Source organism: Giraffa tippelskirchi, chromosome 9, assembly GCF_054371585.1.
Source record: "Giraffa tippelskirchi isolate mGirTip1 chromosome 9, T2T-mGirTip1v1.2.pri, whole genome shotgun sequence".
NCBI classification, from domain to species: domain Eukaryota; kingdom Metazoa; phylum Chordata; class Mammalia; order Artiodactyla; family Giraffidae; genus Giraffa; species Giraffa tippelskirchi.
In genome coordinates this window covers 115,594,254-115,621,356 of record NC_137283.1, presented here as the reverse complement: position 1 = coordinate 115,621,356, position 27,103 = coordinate 115,594,254, and the positions used below count along the sequence as shown (strand labels likewise).

At 34.7% G+C, this 27,103-nt stretch overlaps 1 protein-coding gene across 6 annotated transcripts in view; it reads right to left on the bottom strand.

Annotated features, from left to right (window-relative positions):
- ASCC3 (activating signal cointegrator 1 complex subunit 3) overlaps positions 1-27,103 on the bottom strand; it is a 329,002-nt gene that overhangs the window by 53,516 nt on the left and 248,383 nt on the right. For 5 of the 6 annotated variants that reach the window (XR_014065459.1, XM_081530206.1, XM_081530208.1 and 2 more), the window contains exons 35-36: positions 22,204-22,315; positions 21,876-22,010 (exon numbers count right to left, since the gene is read on the bottom strand). Coding sequence is in view for 4 of the 6 variants with exons in the window: in XM_081530206.1 (XP_081386332.1) it covers positions 21,876-22,010; positions 22,204-22,315 (247 nt within the window). In the remaining 2 variants the exon portion in view is untranslated. The remainder of the gene's footprint in view (positions 1-21,875; positions 22,011-22,203; positions 22,316-27,103) is intronic. The other variant, XR_014065457.1, reaches the window with a different exon arrangement.

The window sequence follows — 27,103 nt, the reverse complement described above, 5'->3', positions numbered from 1 at the left end:
GAAGGGGACGTTAGAGGATGAGATGGTTGGATGGCTTCACCAACTCAATGGAGATGAGTTTGAGTAGGCTCCAGGAGTTGGTGATGGACTGGGAGGCTGCGTGCTGCGGTCCATGGGGTTGCAAAGAGTCAGATACGACTGAGCAACTAAACTGAACTGAGTTGAACTGTCTAAAATCAATTCAACAAAACAATGCAAAACAATAAAAAAAAAATGATCGCCAAGTAAAACTAAACATCTTGGAAAAGATCCATTTTTAAATTAAATCAATGAAAGATTTGCTAGAGAAATTGAATATCATGCAAATACACTGGCAATGAAAATCAGGAAGAGTTAGGCTGATTAACATCTGAAGAAGAAAAATATCTAAGAATCATGATACTATAAGTACTCCAAAGCAAATGATTTCAATATCAAAGTACTGAAATAGATTACTGGGAAAAATGATGATGTCATAAGTGTATTTTGGGAAGAAATTATTTTCTTTAAGATTGTATGCTGAAAGTTAAACCCAAAGTGAAAAGTAATATATCTTAATATATGATTATGTTAGAAAAATTGTGTCTTTTGAAAATTGTGTCAAGACAGTGTGCTTCAAAAAATCACCACAAACAAAATAAATCTGATTTAGCCTTTTTAAGAGTAAGCAAAGATATGAGTAAATAGAGATGGTACAAATTCTGTTGAATATAAAAGTAAATGAACTTTTCTCCACAGCTTTTAGTTTCATTTTTAAGACAAAAATTTTTTCTTCATTAACTTGTTTTTCCTTCTCCCCACATACTATAAAATATTAGGCTCTCTTTTAAGTAGATTAAATTTCAGTGGCTTTTTCTAGAGACTAGTATCCTCAGTTCTCTAGTACTGCCTCTTCTTTGATTTTTTTCAATCTTACTTAGTGTAATTGTGCAACAAGGCTTCCAATTAGCTAGATTTTGAATGCTGTATAAATTCTGTGCCTTAATAATAATGATTATATACAAAGCTCTCAATTCACAATTGAGTAATTCTATATATCTGTATTAAAACGTTATGGTAAATCTTTGTTTCAATGGCCTTAAAGTCTTCACACAGTTTTCCAAGAGGGAGAACATGAATTTTAAGCTACAATGGGGTATACAGATCTGTATATTTGAATATATGGTAAATATATTAAGTGCATCAAAGAATTCTATCTGGACAGTATTATCATTAATAATACAAACAAAAAAATTTAATTTTTATAAATGACTGTTCATCAGGATAGTTTACCAGTATCAAGAAACTAAAACCTACAAAGAACACATTAACAGAATATAGTAGTAAAACTTTTGAAATGAGTCAGTGCGCATATACACCCTTGTAAGTTTCAAAAGCAAACAAACAAAAAACTCAACCTCTTCTTAGATGTCTAATCAACAAACCCATCACTAGGGTTGAGAGTTCAGAAGAAGAAAGACCTATGCCATAGCACCTGAAGTGACAGAAAGTCAGCCATACTGCCTGAATGGCTCCTACCAGTAATGGAGAAAAGCTCAGGTTATTACTCCAAATGTATTAGATTTCATTGCTTTTTATTCACTAAATGAAAAATTCCTTTCCTAAAACTTATTTAAATAGTCTAAGGGAACTTTGGATTTATTTGAAATGCAAAAATATAGGTTCTCAGAGGAAACGGAAATGGCAACTTGTATACATTAGTGTTCTTAGGAATTGAGGCTTCCTTGGAGGTTCAGTTGATAAAGAATTTGCCTGCAATACAGGATATTGAGGTTCGATTCCTGGGTTGGGAAGATCCCCTGGAGAAGGAAATGGCTACCCACTCCAATATTCTTGCTTGGGGAATTCCAGGGACAGTCCATGGGGTTGCAAAGAGTCGGATACAACTGAGTGACTTTCACTTTCTTTCACATATGAATTACTCCATCAAGCAGCAAAATCTGCACTGATTAGGAAGAAAAATGTAGATACCCCTAAAATTTACAAAAAATTCTGATTAGTTCAGTTCAGTAACTCAGTCGTGTCCGACTCTTTGCCACTCCATGGACTGCAGCACGCCAAGCCTCTCTGTCCATCACCAACTCCTGGAGCCTACTCAAACTCATACCCATCACATTGGTGATGCCATCCAACCATCTCATCCTCTGTCATTCCCTTCTCCTCTTGCCTTCAATCTTTCCCAGCATCATGGTCTTTTCAAATGAGTCAGCTCTTTGCATCAGGTGGCCAAAGTATTGGAGTTTCAGCTTCAGCATCAGTCCTTCCAATGAATATTCAGGACTGATTTCCTTTAGGGTGGACTGGTTGGATCTCCTTGCTGTCCAAGGGACTCTCAAGAGTTTTCTCCAAAACCACAGTTCAAAAGCATCAATTCTTTGGTGCTCAGCTTTCTTTATAGTCCAACTCTCATATCCATACATGACTACTGGAAAAACCATAGCTTTGACCAGACAGATCTTTGTTGGCAAAGTAATGTCTCTGCTTTTCAACATGCTGTCTAGGTTGGTCATAACTTTCCTTCCAAGGAGTAAGCATCTTTTAATTTCATGGCTGCAAATACCATCTGCAGTGATTTTGGAGCCCCCCAAAATAAAGAAATGATTCAACAAATAATTTCTATTCTCTCTTGAAACAATGTTCCTTATGTATGGAGTCCTGCTCCAAGGCCACAGATGTGAGGCCTTGCACCAAGGCGACAGAAGCGGAGCCTACAACCAAGGTCACCTCTGAAGCTAACTGAGCTCCTCTGTAACCACTGCCGAAAGTCCCCTGATCATCACCAGCATGCTTTCCTGACCCTGTATCAGGCAAACAGGCCCATCCCACTGCTCACCCTATAGCACCCTAACCAATCACCTAATGCCAACCTTCTGGCAGAAATTTTCTTTGTCTTGAGGCTCTAAAAACTGGCTACTAGCTGACTCGCTGTTCTAACAGCATCCTGTCCACTCTCGCTGGCCTGTCAGGAGTTGTTGGCCCACTGCACTTGCAGTGTCCATACTACCTCTGCTCTTTGTTTTTATTAAACTCACTCCTTTCTGCAACTCTGTGTCAGGAAAGTCTTTTCCAAACTGCGATCAGATTGCCATGACACTGTGGAGAGTCAAATGCCAGCTACAGAATTAATCACATGGTCCTTGGGTTGGGAAGATCCCCTGGAGAAGGAAATGGCAACCCGCTCCAGTATCCTTGCTGGGAAAATCCCATGGACAGAGGAGCCTGGTAGGCTATAGTCCATGGGGTTGCGAGAGTCGGACACAACTTAGCAACTAAATCATCTGAAAAGATCAATGAAGAAGCTACAGATTTGTGGGGTTTGGGGTTTGGTTAGGAATAGTTTAAGCTAAATTATAGTATTTAAATTATATTTTCTTCTGAGTGGGATAGACAACTAATAAGAACTGGTTTATTTGACACAGATTGAGGGAACAATTACTTAAATCTATTAGCAGTCATTACTACTTCAATAATTATTAACAAATGACTCTGGGCTTCCTCCTAACTCCTCAGTAGTTCTCTAGTCCCTTGGAGATTTGCTTAACTCTCATTATTCCTTTGGCTATTTCTTCATAACTAGAAGGCCTTCCTGACCCTCACAGTGCTTTTGGTAGGAGCTTCTTTCACGAAGTGGTAGTTTTTGAATTTCACTGAGTGCTTTTAAAAATGTGTATCTCCTCTTGGACTATGAAATGCTCTTAGTAAATAACAAGATTTGGACTCATTACTAACAAAAGTCCAAAAGTTAACAAAAAGAAAGGTGTGTAAAGTGTGACTAGAGTCAGAGGAGGGACTGATTTTAAATAAATATCCCAGAACACATGCATGTCATGCTATTCAAAGTAAATATTCTGAGAAGTTATAAATTCCTTTCAATAAGGCTTCTGTCACTCAAAACATTTTGAAACATCTTTCAAATGTTTATAATTTATAACTTCAGTCAGAAAGACTTTAGGAACTACACATTATCTTGTAGTCATAATCAACTTCACAACCCCAGATTATACTCTCTGACTTCATCAATCAACTTAGTCTTCTGAATCTAGGCTTCATATAACTGCCTATCATTTTCTCAAAACAAAAGCAAATGTCCAAACAAGAAAGAACCATTAAGGAATATCTACTTGGACCCAAGATAATCAACAGAAAGTGCCAAGGGCCTGGAATAAGTTAAAATTTTTTGTAATAAGTGTAGTAAAGGGCTTTTAAAGCCAAATAATCTTAAGAAGACAATAACTACTGGATAAGTTATGTTTATTAAAAATAGTCACCTAACTTTATTTTGAAGCCTACATTAATTGCTCAAATCTATGAACATACTGATGGATCATAATAAGATACAGGAAACAGGTGTCACATGGAAATCATATATTGAGAGAATAAAAATAAAACCATTAAAAAACAGACTATACATTAAGAAAAAAAAAAACCAAACCAACTGTGCCAATCAGATAGATAGTGCCATATCTTTCTGGTAATATACTTAAGTGGGTGTTTTAGGCATCTAATTTGAGTCTGCTTTAGGTAGAAAGCTTTTGCTCATGTTTGTAAAAATTAAGTGTTTTGTCATTAAGTCAAAAAATTAATTATTTCCTCATATGTAGAGTTACTAGTATTTTGGCTCCAGGAAAAACTTACAAGAAGTTATATTTAAAGACAACAAAGAAAAATAGAGATTTTCAGTACCAGATGTCTGGGAAGATCCCATTTGAATTTGAGCTACTTAAATTTGCAATCATGTATTTATACATCTAACAGAGCTTCTGTTTCCCCCAGAATCAGAAAATTAACTAGCTTTGTAGCATCTTCCTTGATCTGCCACCCGTGCCCTGAGGATTAGAGACTCCACCTGAGCTTGTTTTACAAGCATAACAGAAAAAATTAATCTCTGCTGGCAGCGCTCCCACTGGGATACTGATGAATAATGATATCCCTCTTTTGCTGCCCTCTCAGTCCACTAGAAAAGCCACTCTAACCCAGCAACGTGGAAGCTGCTGAAACCATTCCAGCTGTGGATTAGCAGGCAGTCAAGCATCCATCTGCTCTGTGTGAATCAAAAGAAAGCAAACATGCATTCTTATGGCTAAAGTCATATTCAAACCCCAGAACATCTTATAGGAATATCTATATATACCAACCTACCTACGTACTACCTATTCAATCACAGGCAATTGCATGTTGTAAGCTTAAATTAACCCAATTCCTCAACTTAGTCTGCATTTCCTTGGTGCTTGAAGTGCTGGAAAACAAAGTGTTTAGAGTTTATAAAGTATAGCTCTTAAGTCTGGTATGCACATGGGGCTCATTAACTTGAAATTTAACTTCTATAGTGCAATATGATAATATATCAGGCATATACACATTTCCAGATTCTCAGATGTAGCAACCAACTACTTGCTTCAATAAGAAAAGTAAGACTGTTTAATCAGTTTCTAACAAAGTGTTATACAGAGAAACCTTTGATTTTACTTGGTTTTATTTTACTGACACACTGATGTAGTGGTTACCTGCGGACATCCGCCTGCTCTAAAACCAAAAGAACCATTGCTTTTGGTCTACAAATAGCAAATTCAGTTTATCAGGACTCTATCAGCTCTTTTTTAATGAGTCCTCTAGCATTTTAACATACTCATAATGTAATGATGACTGATGTTTATAAAGATAGCTTCAAGACTCTGAAAGATCTTTATAGGTCTTCTGAATGATCAAAGAAACATTTTTTCAGCACAGTTCTAAGAGTATTCTATAGCATTAAAGTTCTTTGAATTCTGAAATCTGTATAAGACATATATTTAGAAATTTTATTAACAAGAACATTTTAAATAATCATCACACCATATTTCCATTCTATAATAATAATAAAAAAAGAAAAAAAGCCCACTCTGCTTTTAAGCTATATCCACACAATTTTAGTGTGGTCTCAAGTGCAATTAACTCTTTCTTCCTTTTTCCCTGACTTTACTTGGAATTCACTGTTTATTTCTATGTCTTACTGATTCTTTCCTCTCTCATTTCTCTTCCTCCTTCACTGACAAAAAATAAGTAAAAGAAGTTCAAGGTTATAACCCTTTCTGTGCTCTCAGTCCAGCAGAACAGTACACTGCCAGCTCAGTCACTGGTTCTGCAAGACAGCTTATTTGCTCATCTGTCAGTAGGAGATGACACCTGTTTGGCATTTGTCTTACAAATTTGTTGACACTGTTTAATAAATAACAGAAAATACCCACAGAGTTTGGATGGAGGACCTATGTTTTAATAGGCTGAAGCAAGTATATGTAGAACAATTCTCTGTTGCCAATGGAAATCTTTAAAATCCTTAAAACAGATTACAGTGCTTCTGCCAAACTGCATTATTCTTCTGAATTACATACAAAATAATGACTAGAACATACGAACATGTAGATTTTATGTATCTGAGGAGACTGACATTTGTAAATTTTTGTTGCCTTTCAGGTTCTTTTGTATTGTGTTTTCTGTTTTTAAAGCAAAGTGAGTTCTAACTTTCTGACATAATCAAACCTCTGAGACATGCTTAAATGCTATTGGATTGTCAGCTGGAAAACATTGTGAAATAAGTGAAGTTCTTTTCTAGGAGAATGTGATGTTAAAATAAAATGCAGATGGTGTGAATAATACTACTGTAATAAAGACCATCTCGATGCATTTTATTTAGTAGCAACGATTTTTTAGCATACATGTATGTTTAAGAACGGGGCACATCCATTTCTTTGGGTTGAGAAATCAAAAGATATTCAGCTTTTAATGTATCTCTGGAGAGGAAATTCCTCTAGGCTTCTGCCACATGTATAATGGTTCAGCATAAAAGTATTCATTTTAGTCCTCACAGTGGGAAAACTATAGTTTGCTAACAATTATTAATCACTAAGATATTGTTCTTGAAAGAGCTTTTCAAAGCTATTCAGTTCATCAGTAAGTTATCCTCTATTGTCTAACAAGGCAAGTTTTATAAATATCTCCATACAAGAATTCACCTATAGGCATATATGAAAACAAATCAAAACAAAACCCATGTTTTTCTGTTGCTTCTCTTTCAAAAACTCAGCATAAGTGATTATAAATTATTCTTAAAGAGATATTGATCTTTGAAAAAAACTTTTGCAGGTTTTTTTTCCCTACTATAAGTAATGCTGTGATGAACATCTGTGTAGATGTATTTTGACTTTTCCTTGTTTCATAGATTCCTAGAAATAGAATTACAATGCCACGGAGCATAAACTTTTAAGAGTTCTTTTTTTTTTTTTAATCTTGATAGATATTATCAAATTTCTTCCTAGAAAGTTTAAGTCAATAAAAACTATTTGGCAGTGTCTGGGAATGTTGCAACTCACAGCACACTCACCATCAATGGGTATTATCCTTCTTGAATTTCCAACAATTTAATAGGCTAAAAAGATTGCTGTTTTTGTTTTAATTAATATTTTCTTATCACTGAGAAGTCTGAGGGTTTTTAAAAAATATTTGTTAAGATTGAATTTATTTTTCTGCAAGTTGTTATGTAATGCCTTCTTTTCATTTTATAATTGGGGTCATAGTAGTTGTTTTTTTTCAATTTTTTTTGATTTGAAAAATTAAAATATATTACTTTTAATATAATTAAAAATAATGACAAATATTAATGCTTTAAAAATTTTATATAGACATGCATATATTTTATATTTTATGTAAGCAACTTCATTCGTTTTCTTTTATAATTTCTTCAATTCCTTTATGCCTTTTGCTTCTTCCCATCTCCCTCTTTGAAATTTAAACATTATTCTTGGCTTTAATCCTTAATCTGAATTTTATTCTGGTATGTGCTATGAAGTCAGAATAGAATGAATATTTTTCCAAAATGTTATACAATTTACCCAACAATATCTGTTGAATAAACTGCCCCTTAACCAATGATTTTATGGTGCTTTCTTTGTATTTGGTTAGTGTGTCACACAGATTAAGTGAGCTGGTCTTGACCAGTGTGTGAAGACTATCCTGGCTGAGGTGGGGAGGGAGGCATACTAGGCATATGGAGCAGCAAGAGCTCCACAGAGAGGCTAAAGGGAGCAAGGGGAGGCACAGCTGAAGATGGAGGCTGCTTTTACTCCAATCTGTACTGGAGCTAGGCTCTGAAGAGTCTCATATGGCATGGTAAGGAATCAGAATTAATATTATAAGGTTTTTGTTTTATTTTTTGTATTTATTTATTTTGGCTGTGTTGGGTCTTCATTGCTGTGCACGGGCTTTCTCTAGTTGCAGCGAGTGGGGCTTCTTATCGTGGTGGTTTCTCTTACGGAGCACAGGCTGTAGGTGTGAGGGTCCTAGAGTGCATGGGCTTCAGTAGTTGCAGTAAAAGGGCTTAGTTTTCCTGTGGTGTGTGGAATCTTCCCGGACCAGGGACTGAACATGTGTCCCTTGCATTGGCAGGCAGATTCTCAACCACCGGACCACCAGGGAAGTCCCTTATAAGGTGTTTTTGAATAGGAGAGAATAATGGTATTTGTTCTATATAGCTATGGTTTACATAAATTATAATAAATCAATTATTAGAACTTACCAATATTAAAATATTATTATTAATGAAAACTAGCAATAATAGATATGAATGATTACCATATGGCAGGTAATGTATTGATTGAGGCTTTACACATATTCTTTTATTTAATCTTCTTCATTTTACAGAGGAGCATGGAGCTTGGAGAGATTAAGTGACTAACCCAAGGTCACACAGCTAGAAAATGACAGAGACAGGTCTGTGTGACTCTAAAGCTCATGTTCTTAATAACTAGACTTTCAGCATACTCTAGACATGCTGGTACAGCTTACACTTTTAAAATAGTTAATATCAAACTAGAATTACTTCTTAGACATAGGCCTCTTCCTTTCTTGAGAGCAGGGACCGCATCTTCATTATCATTGTCCTCTTGCACCTAACACAGTAGGTGCTATATAAATACTTGCTGGCCTGTTGAAAATGTGTATTTAAGAATATCTGTAGGACAGTAACAGGCATAGAACAGAAAAGCTTCCAGATAAGAGAAAATGAAGGACAAGCAAGAGAAAGTATAACTAGTAAGGAAGGCAAAGAAGAAACTGAAGTAGAGGAATGAAGATTAGAAAAGTGCAGAAAAATAAAAGGTATGGTCATTTATTTCCTCATCAAAAATTAAAATGAAACAATGCTTTATCTGTGTATCAAAAACGCTAATTTTTGAAAAGCTCTATTTAGCAAGTACTGAGACTTTAATATGGTCCCGTTTCCCAAGCTTTATATTAAGCATGTAATATTTACCTAATTATTAAGGAAGAGAAACTACTATATATCATAGCCCAGTTGAGAGCTGGCATTACTAATGAACTATTAATATATTAAATTGACCAGAGCTTTAACTGCAATTGAATGAAGAAAATTTTTCCAGATGAATATATGCTTAATAAAATGGCCAATTTGGTTTGCCTGATTTTTCTGTCAGTCAGGTTCCAGTGGCTTCCTGGCTGTTTTACAGCTTTCTGCTTAGTCCCCAAAGAAAGGACATTTTTCTTACTAATATAGCCTCCTCATAGATTTCAAGCCAAAGCTCCTAATTCAAAGAAGTGCTAATCCATTTGCAAAGCATCTTAGTGAAGGAGTAATCACCCAGCCATAATCACTAATACGAATCATAATTATATTATGATTTCTTCTAATTACTAAGTGGTTTTTAACAACTATGAATAGATGAGTGCTCTTAGGAGCACATACATTGGTCGGGAAGCCAGGGTAATGTCTCATTAAAGAACCGCAGTGCTTTTTTATTTGGAGGTAGGATAATGTGGCAGTGGGGAATCATCACTTGTACAGACTCTGTGATTCCCCCATGGTACGCTAAAACCTAGAGCCATGGCCTCGAGTAAAACATTAACCTGGGAGAAAGGCAGAGGGAACAAGGGAGTAGGAGCAGAACAATCTAGCAGTGAAAACTCAGAAAATGACACTGTGATCAAGAATGCCAAGATCTTTCAAACGAAGTTACCATATGTTCCTTAAGAAAAAAAAAAAAGGAACATCTTACAGAAAAAAACAAATGAAACTTCTGGCCAATCCGATAATAATGTCACACCACTCTTTTGATCAAAATTCCTCCAATGGCTTCTCTTAACACTTGAGATAAACGCTAAACTCCTCAGCCAGACCAAAGACACCTCAGCCCTTCCCTGCCCACTCTTGCCAACCAGGCTTTCCTGTTGTTCCCTGACAGGCAGCTCATGACCTTTCCATTTGCTATTCCCTCTGTCTAGAATTTTCCCCCCAAGGCTTTCTCATGAGTTTTCTTTCATGTCACTCAGCTCGCTGTTCAAATATCATGTGCTCAGAAAAGTTTTCCTCAACTGTTCTATGAAGAACAGGCTTCTCTATTTATCTTCAGACTCCTGCCTTATTTTTTTAAAATCTCATTTACACACTTTTGAATTTATATGTTTATTTTTTAACTTGTTTGTTTGCTAATTTCATTATGAAGTTCCATCATTATTGGAACTTCATTGGCCTAGTGTGCTGCAGTATACTCCATGCCTGGAGCATAGTGTATACTCAGTAAATATGACTAAAGACAAGAATAGCTAACACTAACTAAGTACTGCAGATGAGCAAATGAGAACTGTTCTTTTCTTTGCCTATATTAACTAATTTAATCTACCCAATAATTCCATGAGCTACTTATGGAGGTGATACCACAAAAGTCACAGTTATGGAATCACTCTTTAATTGAACTATAAGTTCTTTTCTTTAAAGTACAATGACTATAAAAGAACAATTCAAAAGAATTAATGGATGAGAAACTGTCTTTTGAGAAAGTGACCAGGATATATAAATCTCGTTTTGTTGCTAAGTCCTGTCCGACTCTTTTTGTGACCCTAGGCTCCTCTGTCCATGGGATTTCCCAGGCAAGATACTGGAGTGGGTTGACATTTCCTCCTCCAGGGGATCTTTCCAACCGAGGGATCAAACCTTTATCTCCTGCATCAACAGGTGATTCTTTACCACTGAGCCACAGACTAAATAATGGCTAATGTATGAGGGCCGGCAGAGGTCTGATGACAACCAATGAGGTGAGAGAACAATTCATTAGTTAAGTATAAAGAAATATGGCCAGGATTAACAAACAAATAAAAAAAGGGTAACTGTACTGTTTTCATTAAGTGAAGTGAAGTCGCTCAGTCGTGTCCGACTCTTTGAAACTCCATGGACTGTAGCCCACCAGGCTCCTCCATCCATGGGATTTTCCAGGCAAGAATACTGGAGTGGGGTGCCATTTCCTTCTCCAGGGGATCTTCCCCACCCAAGGATCGAAGCCGGGTCTCCCGCATTGCAGGCAGACGCTTTACCATCTGAGCCACCAGGGAAGCCCCTTAAAAATCCCCTCAAACTTACAAAAGTAATATTTTCTATAAAACAAGATTCAATAAAGTAAGAAGATGGCTACTATAACAACTTGCTCTTAAGTTATGTCACACATTAAGATACACTTTAACACACTTTTTATAAATAGAGTTTATAAAAAGTTTATCTGAAACTGTGTTAATACAGTTTAAAATTATTTTTTAAAGCACATAATGTTTCTATTGTGTTTCTCTATACTATTACATAAAGAGAAAGTCTGGCATGTTAGTTAACGTAATGAGCTGTATATCTCTCTCTACACCAAGGAGTATTTCTATGGTCACTTTTTAAAAATTCCACGTTTCCAAAACAATGTAATACCAAAGGACTCTGAATTATACTAATATGGGGTTGGGAAGGATATTTAATTTTTCTTTAGGATGTTTAATTTTTCTTTTGCTCTATTACACAGAAAATGATACTGTATACATAATACAGTATACTAAATAATACAGATACTAAATAAAGTATATTTAGTTGGCTTTAAGTATTGGGAATGATCACACTTATTTACCTACTTGGCTGCTTTGTGAAAATAAAAGGCAATACTTCAGCATTATTTCTATTGGGAAGATATTTAGGACAGGAACCATGAACCTAATCAATACTATTAATTGAGGATGGAGCTAGCATGGGTTTTTGAACTGCTCCACCTGCTGGACCAACAAAACCCTAATCATAATTTCAGAGTACTTACATTTTATTGGGATGAAATTAGAAACATTCTGAGCCAAAACCAATTTCTAGCATATGGAAATTATATTTTAAAATGTTTTATTCACTATTAAAGTTTCTATTTGTTTTTCACTTATTTTTATAGTCTAAACAATGCTCTACTTACTCAAAGTAGAATGAAGTGACAAATGGTTAGAATTTAGGGAAGAGATTTTATCCTCAGATAGACAATAATCTTTAATCTCATTTTCATTACATTTTTATTTTCCCAGTGTCACTGCATGTGTACTGACAATTCTAGTTATGATATCATTAAGTTAAGCAGCGAGTTACTACCAATGATAAACAAAACTGTATTCAAAACCAAATTAACAATGATTTACTTTGCCAAGTGATTCATGATAGGGTTCCCTGAAAAGCAGACTACCCTGGAGTTTTATAAATATGACTTAATTTACCTGAAACCACTCAAGATTTTATTTGTAATTTAAAAATGTCTTAAGTGGAATCTCCTTTTGCAAATGCTTTTAACATGACCCCCAGGAGCCCGGTGATCCAATCTTGCCCTTAGGCCAGGCTAGTAACTTGGACTTTTGAGGACAATGTCGCAATTCTTCTGCCATGAATGCCATAAGCAGGACTGAACACTTTCTGTGCAGAGACAAAACTATGTGGAGCAGCCCCAGCAGCAGAGACAGACATACTCGGCACAAGGCTACTCCTTTGTTTTTATTAGGTTCTTTGGGCTCTAGTACAAATATCCTTAAAAGACATAGCTCTGTCTTCTATTTCCTTGGTATTCCCCCAGGAGTGCTGGGTATTGGCTCAAACACTTTGCAAATCTTAATTATTGTTGACAAGCCAGAAGTATTTTTTATAGACAGCTTAGGATGAGAAGGTTAATGGTACATCCTTTTTGTATACCTTAAAAAATTACGTATATATATATATCAGTTCAGTTCAGTTCAGTCGCTCAGTCGTGTCCAACTCTTTGCGACCCCATGAATTGCAGCACGCCAGGCCTCTCTGTCCATCACCAACTCCCGGAGTCCACCCAAACCCATGTCCATCGAGTCGGTTATGCCATCCAACCATCTCATCCTTTGTCGTCCTCTTCTCCTCCCGCCCCCAATCCTACCCAGCATTAGGGTCTTTTCCAATGAGTCAACTCTTCGCATGAGGTGGCCAAAGTATTGGAGTTTCAGCACATACACACGTAATTATAATATTTATATTATATATAATATATATAATAAGTATACATGTAATTATATATATATACACATATATACACACACACACACATCCACCTTTTTATATACCTTGGGCTTCCCTCATGGCTCAGAAGGTAAAAGAATCTGCCTGCCAGGTTCGATCCCTGGGTTGGGAAGATCCCCTGGAGACGGGAATGGCTACCCACCCCAGTATTCTTGCTTGGAGAATTCAATGGAGAGAGGAGCCTGGAGGGCTACAGTCCATGAGGTCACAAAGAGTTGGACACGACTGAGCAACTAAATTATTATTTTTTTTATACGACTTGCTTTGTAAATTTAAATAAAAGGGCAAAATAAGATTCAAGAAGATGAAAAAGAAGGTGCTCAATACAAAACCCAGCAAAGAGGAAAAAAAGAGAAGGGCATTTAAAAGGTTGCTGGGGGATAAGAATTCTAATTTCAGTTCTGCCCTTTGGGAGCAGTTTTTGTATTATTTTTTTCCATATAGATTTCTGTCATCTTGAGCAAAACTGGGCCTCTAATTTTTGAAAACATGAGAAAGTTAAACTAGGTGATAATGAAAGAAATATTAAAGCTATTCATACTTTGGTATCTAAACTCATTTCTTAGTTAACAACCCTATTTAATCACCAACATTTGGAATTCCAGTAATTGTTAGTTGTTATTCTGTAGGGGAGAATAACTGAAAGCCAAAGAGTAACTTGAAAAAAAAAGTATTAAAAATTTAAAATAGGTCAAATTTCAGGTAATATTACAAATATATTTTAGGCTCATCAGAACATCATTACCTTAAAAATCGTTAAAGGAATCGACTACATTACAACGATCTGAGAAATGAAAGTTTTCACCAGGAAATCTTTACTTCAGTTTTTTCAAGCTTGTAAGTGTGGAAAGCTAGGAAGAAGCTAAGGAAATAACAGAGAATAGGGACTGTCTCAAGGGAAAGAGGCCAAGAGAAGTAGAAAGATACCTTTTTTTTTTTTAAAGACATCTGCCATCTGTGCCTCTCCCAAAGATGCCAACTAGCTTCCCAGACTGAGGGTTAGGGAAGCTCTCCTCACGAACCCTGGAAGATATCCCATTAGGTTTCCCCACTAGGATGATAAAGAGTAGCAGATGGGATCCTGCGATTGTCAGGAGGTTATTTTGAAATGGAAGGCCATGAGGTTGGTGATGTTCACTGTTACTCAGTTAACCTTTCCTCCCTTTCATTTTTCCTTTAATGAACTCTTTAATTTTACATGTGCGGTTCCTTACCAATGGTGTTCATATACGGCTTTGTCCTTTTTATTTATCACATTTAAAACTTCTTCCTTAGGAAAAAAAACTCTTGTTCATTTTTCCAAGTCTATGTTTAAGAAAGATATGTTTGCAATTTTCAACCAAAAGATCTGTGGTTGTGTCCCAAAAAGAACAAAATTTAAGCATTAAAGATGTTGTATTACTGAAAATCTTCTCTATATGGGCAAAGAAAGAACCAGTATGTTTTTAAAGCAAGCAGTGCAGAGAACTGTCAAATCTGGAAATTTTTAATATATCAAAATTTTATCACTTTGGAGCTTTCCTAAATTTGGAATGGTTCAATTTTACATTAACACATGAAGCCCATAATTTTAGTCAATATCCAAAGCGTCATGGAAAAATGAGAATCTCACGAGTTTTCAAATTGGATATTTGATATATAACCTCATTTCTCAGTCTAGGCACTAGAACAACAACTAAGTATATAGTCAACTTAACAACTGAGTATATCTTTTTAAAAACAATCTATTGAAAATTTAAAATGTGTTACTTTCAGGTGTATAGAAAAATGATTCAGTTATACATATACATATAATCCATTCTTTTTAAGATTCTTTTCTCATATAGGTTATCACAGAATACTGAGTAGATGTCCCTGTGTTGTACAGTAGCTCTTTGCTGGTTATCTATCTTTTATACAGTAGTGTGTGTAGGTTCATCTCAAGTTCCTGATTTATCCCTCCTGCCATGTTTCCTCTTTGGTAACCTTATGCTTGTGTTTGATATCTGTTAAGTCTGTTTCTGTTTTGTAAATAAATTCATTTGTTTCATTTAGATCAGAATACATTTGGGGCTTATTTTGCTTTCTTTCAAAACTATTAATACTATAGCAAGCATATTATGAAAAATTCACTCAAATTTCCCCTAACTTTGAAATCTCTTCACTCTATTACTCTGTTAAAAGAGGCTCCTTCTAAAACTCCACTGCACATATCAAATCACAATCCATTATTTGCCATGATGACAGGTATTTTCTACTCTACTTGGCTGTCAGTGCCAACATCATTAAGAGATTCTTCAAATTACTTTTTAAAGGTCCTTTTCCCTCAGGATTTTCACTTATATCTAATTAGACTACTTACTCCATGCCATGTACTCCCTGTTGCCAAAACTGCTAAATGCTTCAATAAGTAGGAGGGCATCAATGGAGCAAGACAGATGTAATGTCATTGGTTAACAATAGAGGTGTGAAGCAGCTGCCTTAATTATGAAGCTTATTAATTCATGGTGTTAGAAAAAAAACTTGGCAAGAGTTATTATAAAGTACCTAACCTTTCCAAATAACATCATATTGCTTAAAACTTAAAATATACACTTTCAATAAGGAATGTTGAAATAATTATTTTGCCAGTAATTAACATCTGCATTTAAAACCTGTAAGTCTACGTTACAAGGTCATACATAATTTTAAAAGTAACTCTGCTTCTTAACTGACTTTTAAAAAATATCTACCATCACATTTCAGTACTTAAAATTTTTTTACAGTTGGAATTAAATTATAGAATAAGGATAAAGTATGTCTAAGAGAGGAAGTAAGGAGTAGGGAAAAGAGTTCTAAACAGCTACTTCATATAAAACCTGGGAAACCTTAAAATATCCTCATCAAACATCAGTAGCATTCTCTACATAATATTAACATTTACCACGAAGTGTTTGATTATTACAAATAACGTATATTAAATGCCTGGCATGCTGTAGGTGCTTCATAAAAGGTGATTGTTATCATTGTTTAATGAATATATTGAAAAGACAAGATTCAAATAAATGGGTTGCTATCATAGAATAAGTGAAGAGAAATAGTTTCAATATAATCTTCAGTTTTACACCTAGATTATTTTACTATTTTTACTATCTTTACTCTTTATAGAATATTTTACTATCATTTAAAGACAATAAAAAAAAAGACAATGAATGACATCTAAAAATGTAAGCCAGAAAACAGCTCAATTTCTCAGGAAGAAGATAAGTGAAAACAGAATTTTCAAAAGAGGTGTTAGTAGAGAAAAAAACTTTAGTGGGAGTGTGTTTTCTTTTTAGGTGTTGACTAGAACAAAAGATTTATATTTAATGAAGTTATAATTAGCAGGTGTTAGTTCTTGAGTGTGTAACAGACCGTCACATTTAGAGAAACAAATACCACCTAATTTCCCCCATATATTCTGAAGGATAAAAAATAGTCCAAGTATCTGGTGAACCCAGAGAAAAATACCATACAGATGATACATTTTCATCTAAGCCTCATCCTTGCCTCTTCTGTTCTGAAACAGAATGATCAGCATCTACCATACCAAATATGATATGCACAATTCTATCTTCTCTTTTAGTTCTGTCAGTAGTTTTATCATTCATAAAAATTTTCTAGTCCTTTTTGAAGCTATAAATTTTTGGCCTACATTATATTTGTCTGGTGAAGTAATAAATTCTCTGAGTTTATTACCTGCAGGATCAGATGGAGCTTCCTATTAATTATGAAAGTTACCTGTGTTCACAATCTATTCTTACACTTCATGATTTTAATATCGGTTAACTGATTCAAAGCCTTTACCTCTTTAGGCTGAAATGCTCCAATCATATTCTTTCCATCATTGGAGCAGCTCCCCTGGGCCCATTCAAACTTTATCCATGAAGTTCTTTTGATGTGGGGCCAGCAGAAATGTATACAGCAAATCTTATGCACCGGAAAGATTAACATGAAGGAAGAATACCATATCCTATTTTGTTTTTAGAGACTCTTTTTCATGGTGGACAATATTTTGCTGTGATTCTTGGAGTATCACATTGTGCTGGGGACCTCAGTCAGGAGCCACACATAAGTCTTTCATAGTTCATTACCATGCCCATAGTTTATCTGTGCATTAATATACACACACACAGAGCTTGTCACTAACGTTCACTATTCTATCTCATGCCCCTAGAAAGAGCCTTATACATTATAGGTATAAAGCATATATTTTTTGGATGAATCAATACATAGTCTGTGGGTAGAAATGTGACTGATGGAATTTAATACAGACTTGAATAGAGTAAGATATTAAAGATAAACATTCAAATTATACATACTTCATCACGTGCTTAAAATATTTAATTTCATTTAGCTTAGCTCTTTACTACTTGGAAAGTTTAGTTTTCATCTTTAAACTCATCCTTTGTCAAAAGGGTGATATTGTCAATACAGTGAATGCTATTCTGCAAAATACCAGGCTGACCCTAACCAGCCTACTGACAGAGGAAAAGGACAAAAAGGACAGAATTCAGAAGACAGGGTACACATGTACCTAATGTTAGGGATTTTTTTAAACCAAACCTGACGACTTTTTGCTATGAAACACTGTGGTAGAGGAAAATTTTAAGGGCCAAAAACACTGTGAAAGGAAGCATACCACGAAATGACCTGATTCTATGGCTTTCTCTTTTTAGTTTTGAAAGAAAACTTACTGGCAATAGAATTGTGAAAGTGTGAAAATGTAGTCGCTCAGTCATATCCGAGTCTTTGTGATCCCACGGACTGTAGCCCACCAGGCTCCTCTGTCCATGGAATTCTCTAGGCAAGAATACTGGAGTGGATTGCCATTCTCTTCTCCAGAAATAAAAGTTGCTCAGTCATGTCCAACTCTTTGCAACCCCATGAACTATACAGTCCATGGAATTCCCCAGGCCAGAATAGTGGAGTGGGTAGTCTTTCCCTTCTCCAGGGGATCTTCCCAACCCAGGGATCGAACCAGGTCTCCCTCATTGTAGGTGGATTCTTTACCAGCTGAGCTACAAGGGAAGCCCAAGAATACTGGAGTGGGCAGCCTATCCCTTCTCCAGCAGATCTTCTTGACCCAGGAATCGAAACAGGGTCTCCTGCATTGCAGGTGGATTTTTTACCAACTGAGATACTAGGATTCATTGTGTTTTTAAATGCCTAGTAAAAGTCAATGAATGTTTTAATATTCTTTTTTCATTCTATTGTTACCTTCTGGTCTGTTTTCTCTGCACCAACAATAATCACATTGGAACATAATTAGAACACCTAAAATAAAAATCTTAATGAACATAATTTCTGCACGTAATTTAACCAAAAGTTAAATACAATATGTAGCCTAAAAAATGAGAAAACTTTATGCACTGCCAAAGTTAAACTGATGAAAATGTTATAGTGAATTCAAAGTAATGCCCAAGAGAATAGAAGCTTTTCAGTTGTGATCTTTTCAGGAATACTAAAAATTCCTCTTAAAAATAATTAAATTTTAAAAATAAGAAAGTTTGAAAATGACTTTAGAAACATCAGTGACTATATCTAAGTAAAAGGAGATGCTGACAGCAAATAAATTACAATACTGTGTTGTTCAAAAACATAAGGTGACATTATTAAACACTATAAAAACAAAAACAATGCTGGTAGACAAGAGGACTTTCACACATGCTGTTTTTCTTTGCCCTCCTGTGTTTGTCATACCCTCCTCTATAGCTCCTGCTTGGCCACTTCTTTCTCCTAGTTCCAAAACCACAAGGAGATTAATATGCAGTTTTGGAAGTGAGAGCAGAGATGATTATGAAGCTATATTGAGACTCACTTAGGAATCTCAGGTGTGGCCACAGAATAATATTTAAAAACACTTGTCATTGAAAGAATGATTTCTAGAAATTGCATTATAATTACTTCAAACACAATCCTGCTTTATTATTTAATGTTTCTCTGTTAGTTATACATATGTTCTCGTGTACATAGAGAATAGTTTCTAAACAAGAAATTAGCAAAAAAGCGGTGCCTGCAGATCTCCTCCTACATTTGAGTCCTACACTCCTAATGCCCCAACATTTTCACTCAAAACGAGAGCTCACTTAAATATTACAGACATAGTTAGATACTAAGAGTAGAAGCTGAGAGTTTCCTGGATCAAACACCATAGGATGAAGACATTATATCATTGTTGCTGTGGAAATCATTAAGGGGGTTTGCTGAACAACATTTATGTAAATATACTGTAGTTTACTTTAAATATACTTGCAGATGATTTGTTTTTCTTATTATTCACAAAAGAGTTGACTCTATTTTAATAAAGCTATAGCAGGAGATTAGCATTAAGTCGTTTTAGGCAGTGTGATAATGGAAAGAAAAAGGATGCTGAAAGGATGTGAACAGGCCACTTGTTCTGATCAATGTCTTTTTATGTAAAAGACAAAAGAGAAAAATGATTGAATTCTCTTGGTACTATATACATTTGCGGGCTTCTGTAGTAGGTGGTTTGATCCCTGGATCAGGAAGATCCCCTGGAGGAGGGCATGTCAACCCACTCCAGTATTCTTGCCTGAAGAATCCCATAGACAGAGAAATCTGGCAGGCTACAGTTCATGGGGTCGCAAACTGGTGGATACAACTGAAGCAACTAAGAATGTATGCACAAATAGTGGGTGGAAGAGAATACAGAATGTAATAGGGATATGGTTTTCACAAACCTTTACAAAAACAGTATGCACCTACTCTTAACACAATATATCATACTTTAGACCTGCCACCTCAGTATTTTCCACCTCACACACACACACACACACACACACACAGGAGAGGCAGAACAGGGTAGTGGTTAAGAACTTATACTAAGGTGCTAGACTGCAAACTACTCACTGGATGTGCAACCTTGGACTAGTTGGTTAATCCTTAAAACATGAATAATAATGGGATTTTATCAATATCAAATTAGTGACTGCTGTTAGGATTAAATGTTTATCAATGTGAAATTCTTAGAATAGTGTCTGGCACATGAAAAGTGCTCAAAGGTGTTATCTATTATTATGTGTTCCCAAGAACTTTAAAATACTAAATTAGGCAAATATATCAACGTAGGTAAATATGAAAGAAACATTATATTCTTAAATCTAACAGATACTAGTTTAAGATGCTTGCTGAAATTAATCATTATTTTACTGTCTTTCCCCTAATCTTGTTTTTATGAATCTGTCTACAAAATGATAAAATCTCATTCTTAAAAATCTAAAAGAAATTCTTAATTAAAAAATATTCTTATCTCATAAATGAGTTAATTTGACAAAAATAATTTTTTGATAGCTGTCTCATATACTTTAATCCTCCTCTCATTTCTTTTTTTTCTCCTCTCATTTCTGTAGAGCAAACAATAGGAAACTGATTTATATAGGAATGATCCACCCATCCATCAATTCATTAACAAATATTTTCTGACTCATTACATTGTATGTGGCCCTATAACATACACGAAAGCTATTCACTAGTTTCTCAAAGGGAAAACACTGAAAAATTGGAAAATTGTGAGGATACTGATGCCTATTGAGAATGATAAAGCAATAGGAAAGGTAGGAAAAAAAGCTAATAAGTAAGTGAACTAGAGCAGACTCAGTGACTTTATAAGAGAAGGACCTTAAAGACATTACAGTCCAAGGGGTCTTAACTTTTTAAAAAAGTACCAACATACCTGAGGGGTAAAATACAATATTTGCTGTTGCTGTTCAGTCACTAAGTTGTGTCCAATTCTTTGCGACCCCATGACCTATAGCACTCCAGGTTTCCCTATCCTTCACTATCTCCTGGATCCCAACTAATATGCCAGCAAAGTTTTATGGTAAATTATTATACATAAAGTCAACAAAGAAAAAAAATAATACATATATAATATGCAGGAAAGAAGTGAAGAAGATACCACTAATAGTAATTTTACCTTCAATATTAAATTTAGTTCACAGCTTCTTGGCAAAAAACCAAAATAAGCAGAGTATAATTTTTTACCATGTGATAAAGCTGACTGTGTATTTTTTTCTTGGAAGCGGGGATGGGAGGAGTTAACTTTTCTGGCATTAATTCTAAGAGAACTTAATCAAGTGGATCCTTGTGTTAAAAAACTTCAGCAATATCATGGGTTCCACAGAATTCCTCAAAAAAGCAGTAAGAAAAGCTTTCAACTATAATTCACAAAGCTTATTACACTGAAGGATAGGGTAATCACCTGGCTGCTGAGGACAGCCCAGTTTATAACTGTTATCCTGGCTTTAATATTAATAGTGCCAGATTCCATTCTCAGGTTGACTCAAGTTTGGATGATAAATTACGTGGTCATCTTATCAATGGGGAATTCGGCCCAGATATATTGCTTTTAGTGATCTTGTTTGACAGAGGAACGAACTTCATAAAAAGTTTCTGCCAAATTTCAAGAGGAACTAGAAGGCAACAGTTTAAGACCCAAATTAAAAGAGAAGGTATAACATATATAAAATATAATCCCTTTATATTAAAAACAATGCAATAATATGAAACTCACACTTAAAATTGAAAGCAATTCTTCAGTCCCACATTCAGGTTTCAAACGCTCCTTGAACATTTTAACTGTTTGGTGCTTCAAATAGTAATAAGAGGCAATGCGGCCATATGTCAGAGGCTCAATGCTCCGATTATCCTATTTCAGAAGAAAGATAAAGTAATGTAAATAGAAAGCACAATAGAAGTAAATATATTCATAATATTAATAATTCATACTGCAGGTTGCTACCGCAACATTTCATTACAGTTTTTGATTATCATTAGCAAAAGCCCTATTGTTAGAAAGCTGGGCAATCTTTTCAACTGGAATGTATATGACCTAGTCGTACCTCTCCAATTTCAATACAATAGGAATGTTCCAATTCAACCAGGGACTTCTCAACCAGATTGGACAGAAACTTGTTCACAGAATCATGGCTCACATCACTCAAATTGTAGTAGCTAGAAAACAAGCAAGGTCATTATTTGTTTAAAAAATATTTCCTATTAAAACTGTCACTTCAATTTCACCTTGTTCTTTTCAGAATTTAAAAAAAAATGCATCTATAGCAAATCAAAGAAATAAAGCAACTGCAATTGTCATTTCCACCTTACAGATCAAAATCCTCATACTAGAGTTTATTGATACTGATGAAGAATGGCAATACATTCAAAATATGAAAGATAAGCAGATAAAATTCAGCAACACATTAAAAAGACACTAATTTTCCAGCATTAAAACTAACAAAATTTAGGTTTATGCGTCTACAGCAAACTAAGTCTACATACTAGATTCAGAAGCGGCAGGAAGCTTATTACATATAAACATATAATTCCCTTTTATATGTAAAACTCATCTGCAGTAACATTAAAAAACTCAAATAACTATTGATTTGGGTGGTAGATAAGTTCTTTTAGGAAATTTAGTCAATTGTTGTTCCCTTAAGGAATATTCTAAAGATTAGAAGGAACATCTTCAGGCTAACAAAAAAGCATTCTAACTATGCTTACCTATAAAGAAAACATACAGGTTCAGCTCTACATACCTTCTAAGTAAAAACTTAAGGACATGAAATTCACCTTAATGCCCTTCCCTGTAACTCCAAGAGGTTTTTGGCAAATCCCTAAGATTACTAGGAATCTGTGCCTGGAAAAATATCCAAGAGGTGAGGGACCATCCCCACAGTCATGGCAGACCACTAATTCCTGCTGGGTGAATCCTGTCCCCTAGTCAGTGTGGAGAATTACATACCCTATCTCCACCCAAATCAAGCCTACGAGCCTCAGAGAACAGACTGTCAACACTGAAACCCCAGCAAAAGGGTTTAACATCTGTACAGGACCAGGAAGCGGGTAGTCAGAGCCTGGGGAAGAAAGTGTTAACAATCTCAAATGGGAGAGCCTTAAGGGCTGCCAAGTATGGTGATTTTCTTTCTTCCAAGGGAAAGAGTTGGGGTCAATACTATAAAAATTTATTTAAAAACACAAAAAGCAGGACTTAAATCATGGCAGGATATCTTTTCATTAGAAAGAGAAGTTAGCCCAAATGTTTAGGTACCCTCAAATATGAGCGTTTCCACTGAGTATGGATTAATAGGTTATTTATTTAAATCATAATTAAATGCTAAGGCTTTTCTTATAAGAGAGAAATAGTTTAAATTTTAGTCTGTAGAGAAATTATTGCCTTTCCTGGAAAACTGTTTTTCATAACCCCAAATGAAGCAATATTTATCAATGAACAGATAAATACCAGATAGATCAGTGCTGTTGTTAATTTAACCAAAATGTAACCAGCCATATGTGAAGGTGAAAAACCAGTATTAGAAACCATTAGAAAATACTTCTCTTATTCTGAATTATGATTGAGAAGCATATAGTTAGAATAATTTATACTGCATTAGAGGTGAAAATAAAAATTCTGGACATTCAAGTTTCCATAAAAGAGACCTCCAAAGCTGTTTCAAATTATTAACAATTTTTTTCTCTTTATATTTTTCCCAACAAATGAAATTTATCAGCCAGACTTTGTGCAATGTAAGCGCTTACTTTATATTTCACATTCTTTTGGCTTGCTAAGCCTATAAATTTTCCAACACTATTGTCAGCTGTCTGGACTAATACCAGGTTGATAAAGTTATATCTAACTGGATGAAAACTATTGAAAACATGTCCAGGACACTGAATAAGAAGTACTATTTGCAGAACACAAACAAAGCTATTCTTTATGCAATTAAAATTACAGAAAGAAGACATTGTGAAAATAATATTATCATGAAAAATGAAAAGTTGTGATTCCACTTCATCTATAAATTTATCAGGCTATTTGAAAACAAAAAAATCTCATGGTTGCTGCTACAGATAATCAGACATTCCCATATAACTGGAATGTCAACTTTACCATATTATGCTTTAATGAATTTTAATTTTAATTAAATTTTAATGAATTTGGTACATTTAAAAATCTTACTTAAAACCATTAATGATAAAAACTTTTCTCTAAAAATGATAGGTTCTTTTTAAATTATTTATTTTATTCACTGTTTTATGTATTTATAAGACATTGTGATGGGCTAAAATCCCATCTGAAGTTTGTCTATTCAAATCTATTGGAACATATTTTAAACTACTTTGTGGGTTTTATTCAAATAAAGTAGAGTCAGGATAAACATGTTTTAAACATTTATAATGAGTTGCAAAAAAAAAAATTAAGTAAAATCATGACTCTGAGATTCCAACAAATTGACTATACTAAAATATTACTCATAATCTAACTTGCTAAAAATTAATGCATTTTTGGAGCAGAATAACTTAAAAAACTTCCATTGATAAATTTCTTAATATAGTTCTTTTCCAACGTGCTCATCAACATTACTGACCTGCATAAGAGTAGAAATGAAAAACTAATTTAAGTAATTGAACTGACATTCAATTCATTCAATATTGAAACTTTTATCCTTACTACATATGGGGGTTATCAAGAATTTTCAAAATCCCTAAAATTGTTTTCTTCAGATATTCTGGCATATGTAAGTGATTAACTTTATTTTTTACAAGTGACAACTTTAAAAACAGAGTACTAGTTCAAATATTACATTGTTGAATATAATAGTAAAAACTTTTCTCCTATGTAGTGCACACAAATAATAAAATGCATCTAGTTTTGCTAGTGATGACTTCACTGATCTGTACCATTATTACTCTTTGTTAATATTTGAATTGAGATTCTAAGGTTATATAAAAATTTTCAAATCCATTTTTTAGATCCCATAAAATTTTGAGAGAGAGTATATTCTGACAACTTTTTTGTGAATAAAGGATGGAGTTTATGTTTACATAATCTTCATTAGTAGCATTATATGGCCTTTGCTTTTAACACGTGAATGTTCAATAACCATGCAATTTCTAGCCTAAATAATTATAAGCATTTAGCTTAAAAATTACATATTAATTTTAATAATCACTTTACTAACTTGAAAAAGCATGCAACTGCTAAGTAAAAAAGTTTGTTTTCATGTTGCACTCGCCACAGTAGAAAACTTATAATTTATTGGTTATAAAGCAGAAATATTATACAACTGTTTAATTATGGATAAAGGATACAATGTAGTTTCATGCTCACTGCATTGAATCATCAAGTCATTATCTTCTCTCTGCTATAAACAGACAGCCTACCTTTTTTGTCAGCATGGTATTTCATTTATTTCACAGAGAAACCCGGTTTCACAATAATTGACTTGTCAGAGGCTGTAATTTACGAGGCTGAGCTCTGTAAGATTTCTCTATATTGGACTCAACCTGCACACAAGCAGGGTTGAATATTTACAATGCTGTTAACAGGTGCTGAGTTGTTTAATGATTCTAATAGCCAGAAGCGTACTGAGAAAGCCAGCGGGATCACAATTACAGGCTGTTTGAACACAACAATTACTAGTCCCCTGAGAGGTGTGAAAGTCAAAGGCAGTTTGATACTGACAGCATCTAGCACATGGGCTAGACAGGCTACTTCTATTAGCAGTCCGCTGGGAAAAAGTTTAAAGAAACCTCTCCCTATCATAAAATTTTACCAAGTTGATTACATTTAAAGAATCAAAAAGTAAAACAAGCTTAAAAAAATTAACTTTAAAAGATCTTATCAAAAGATAAACAAGAATACCTCACATGAAACCTCGTTATCTTTTTCCAACCTTAAAAAGGATGAGTTTACCAGCTGAAAAAGAGAGATTTTATTGTAATGTAAAACATAGATAAAGTCACACCAAACAGTTTGGATTTAATGTGAATAGTGGCAGCCATTTCCTGTTTGGTTTATGTAAACCTGGCCAGAGATCTCACTGGGAAATTTTTCATCAGTATAGAAATGCTGCTGCTATAACTGTCAGTACTGGGAAGTCATTTGTTACAGCACCATGCTTTTTTATGTTCAGATTATGCAGCAGTAATAATGACACAAATAATGGAAGTGGTTACAGGGACAGCTGAAACTACCACAACATTTTTTTCCCTCTAGAAATATTTAGAAGCTTTCTCAGGGGAAAACAGAGAGTAAAATTGAACATACAAATTGAATCCAGAACTCAATTTGAAATGTATTATATTTCATGATGCACCAATACATGTGTTTTTATATATTTAAACAAATCAATGTATACATATATCTGTATCTACATATATATTTAATCTTATAAATATAATCTTTATATATATTTACATATATTTGCATATATATACACACATGCATACCAAAACATAAAAATATACATAGACATACAGAGAACAACCCAGGAACTGAACTCTTTCTCAACATAAATTTTATTTCGGGTGGTGGTATGGTGTGGACATTTTACAGTAATATAAATAAATGAAGAGGATTGGAGAATTGGGTCATATTTATTTATCTATATGTGACTGTATTTCAAGAGTGGTGCTTGCTCTTTCTATTTTTAAATAAATTTCAGTTTCTCCTTGTCACACATACATGCGTGCACACAAGTGTGTATACAAGCCCCTCCCACCCAAAGAAAAGTCAAATCTCAATTTACGGCACTGAATGACAGGAAGTATGAACTATATCAGAGAAGGCAATGGCACCCCACTCCAGTACTCTTGCCTGGAAAATCCCATGGACGGAGGAGCCTGGTAGGCTGCAGTCCATGGAGTTGCACGACTGAGCGACTTCACTTTCACGCATTGGAGAAGGAAATGGCAACCCACTCCAGTGTTCTTGCCTGGAGAATCCCAGGGACAGAGGAG